The 1,009-nt window shown below is 68.4% G+C and overlaps 1 protein-coding gene across 1 annotated transcript in view; it reads left to right on the forward strand.

The window, feature by feature from the left end:
* Positions 1-97: 97 nt before the first annotated feature.
* MNEG_9568 (hypothetical protein) overlaps positions 98-1,009 on the forward strand; it is a gene marked incomplete at both ends in the record, with an annotated part of 4,279 nt that continues 3,367 nt past the window's right edge. The window contains 2 exons of the mRNA XM_014041963.1: positions 98-238; positions 709-935. Of these exons, the coding sequence (XP_013897417.1) occupies positions 98-238; positions 709-935 (368 nt within the window). The remainder of the gene's footprint in view (positions 239-708; positions 936-1,009) is intronic.

Raw genomic sequence — 1,009 nt, forward strand, 5'->3', positions numbered from 1 at the left:
CCCCCTTTCCTGTCCTCCGCAGTCCGACGGCGGCTCCCGTCGCGTCCGCCAGCCCTCCTCCGCGGGCGTGCTGGACGCGCTCAAGCGCAGCCCCCTGATGCTGGAGCTGTCCGGCAACGTGCGCGGCCTGCAGGAGGCCTCGAAGCTCAGCGACGACGAGATCATCGGCGCCGCCGTGGTGCTGCTGCGCGAGCACGGCCTCATGGACGCCAAGGCCATCGTGTCCCGCGACCTGTCGGTGAGCCTGGGCGCTTTCCGGGCCGCGCAGGGGCAGCACGCAAGGGGAGCACACACAAGGGCAGCATGGAAGGGCAGAAAACAAAGCAGCACACAAATGCAGCACACAAGAGCGGCACACAAGGGTAGCATGCAAGGGCGGCACATGCAAGGGCGGCACATGCAAGGGCGGCACATGCAAGGGCGGCACATGCAAGGGCGGCACATGCAAGGGCGGCACATGCAAGGGCGGCACATGCAAGGGCGGCACACAAGGGCAACACTTGGTGCTGCCGGAGCAGCACCCAGTGCTGCTCCGGCGGCGTCCAGTGCGTGCCTGGTTGCTTTGCAACTTGGCAGGCTGGCATTGAGATGGCCGTGGCTACTGCGGGTCGAGCTGGCCCGGTGTTGCTGCCACACCTGCTGCTTGCTGGGGCCCTAGTCCGCACTCACCGCTGCCAATTTTCCCAACGCTCGGCCCCACCTACCCAGGTGCTTGTGCCCGCTGCCAAGACTGCCCGCGCCAACTGGGCCAGGGAGGAGGCTGAGCGCCAGGCTGAGCTGGCTGAGGCTGAGGCCCGTGCTGCGGCCGAGGCCGCCGGCGAGGAGTACATCCCCGGCACCGCCGCGGCGGCGTACTCTGCGCCCGAGCCCGCGTACTCGGCGCCCAGCTACAGCTCTTACAGCGCCCCCAGCTCTTACAGCGCCCCCAAGGGCCAGTACGATGACGTCATTGAGGCGCTCAAGCGCAGCCCCCTGATGCTGGAGGTCTCGCCCAACACCCGCGGCATCC

Source organism: Monoraphidium neglectum (genome assembly GCF_000611645.1).
Source record: "Monoraphidium neglectum strain SAG 48.87 unplaced genomic scaffold scaffold01980, whole genome shotgun sequence".
NCBI classification, from domain to species: domain Eukaryota; kingdom Viridiplantae; phylum Chlorophyta; class Chlorophyceae; order Sphaeropleales; family Selenastraceae; genus Monoraphidium; species Monoraphidium neglectum.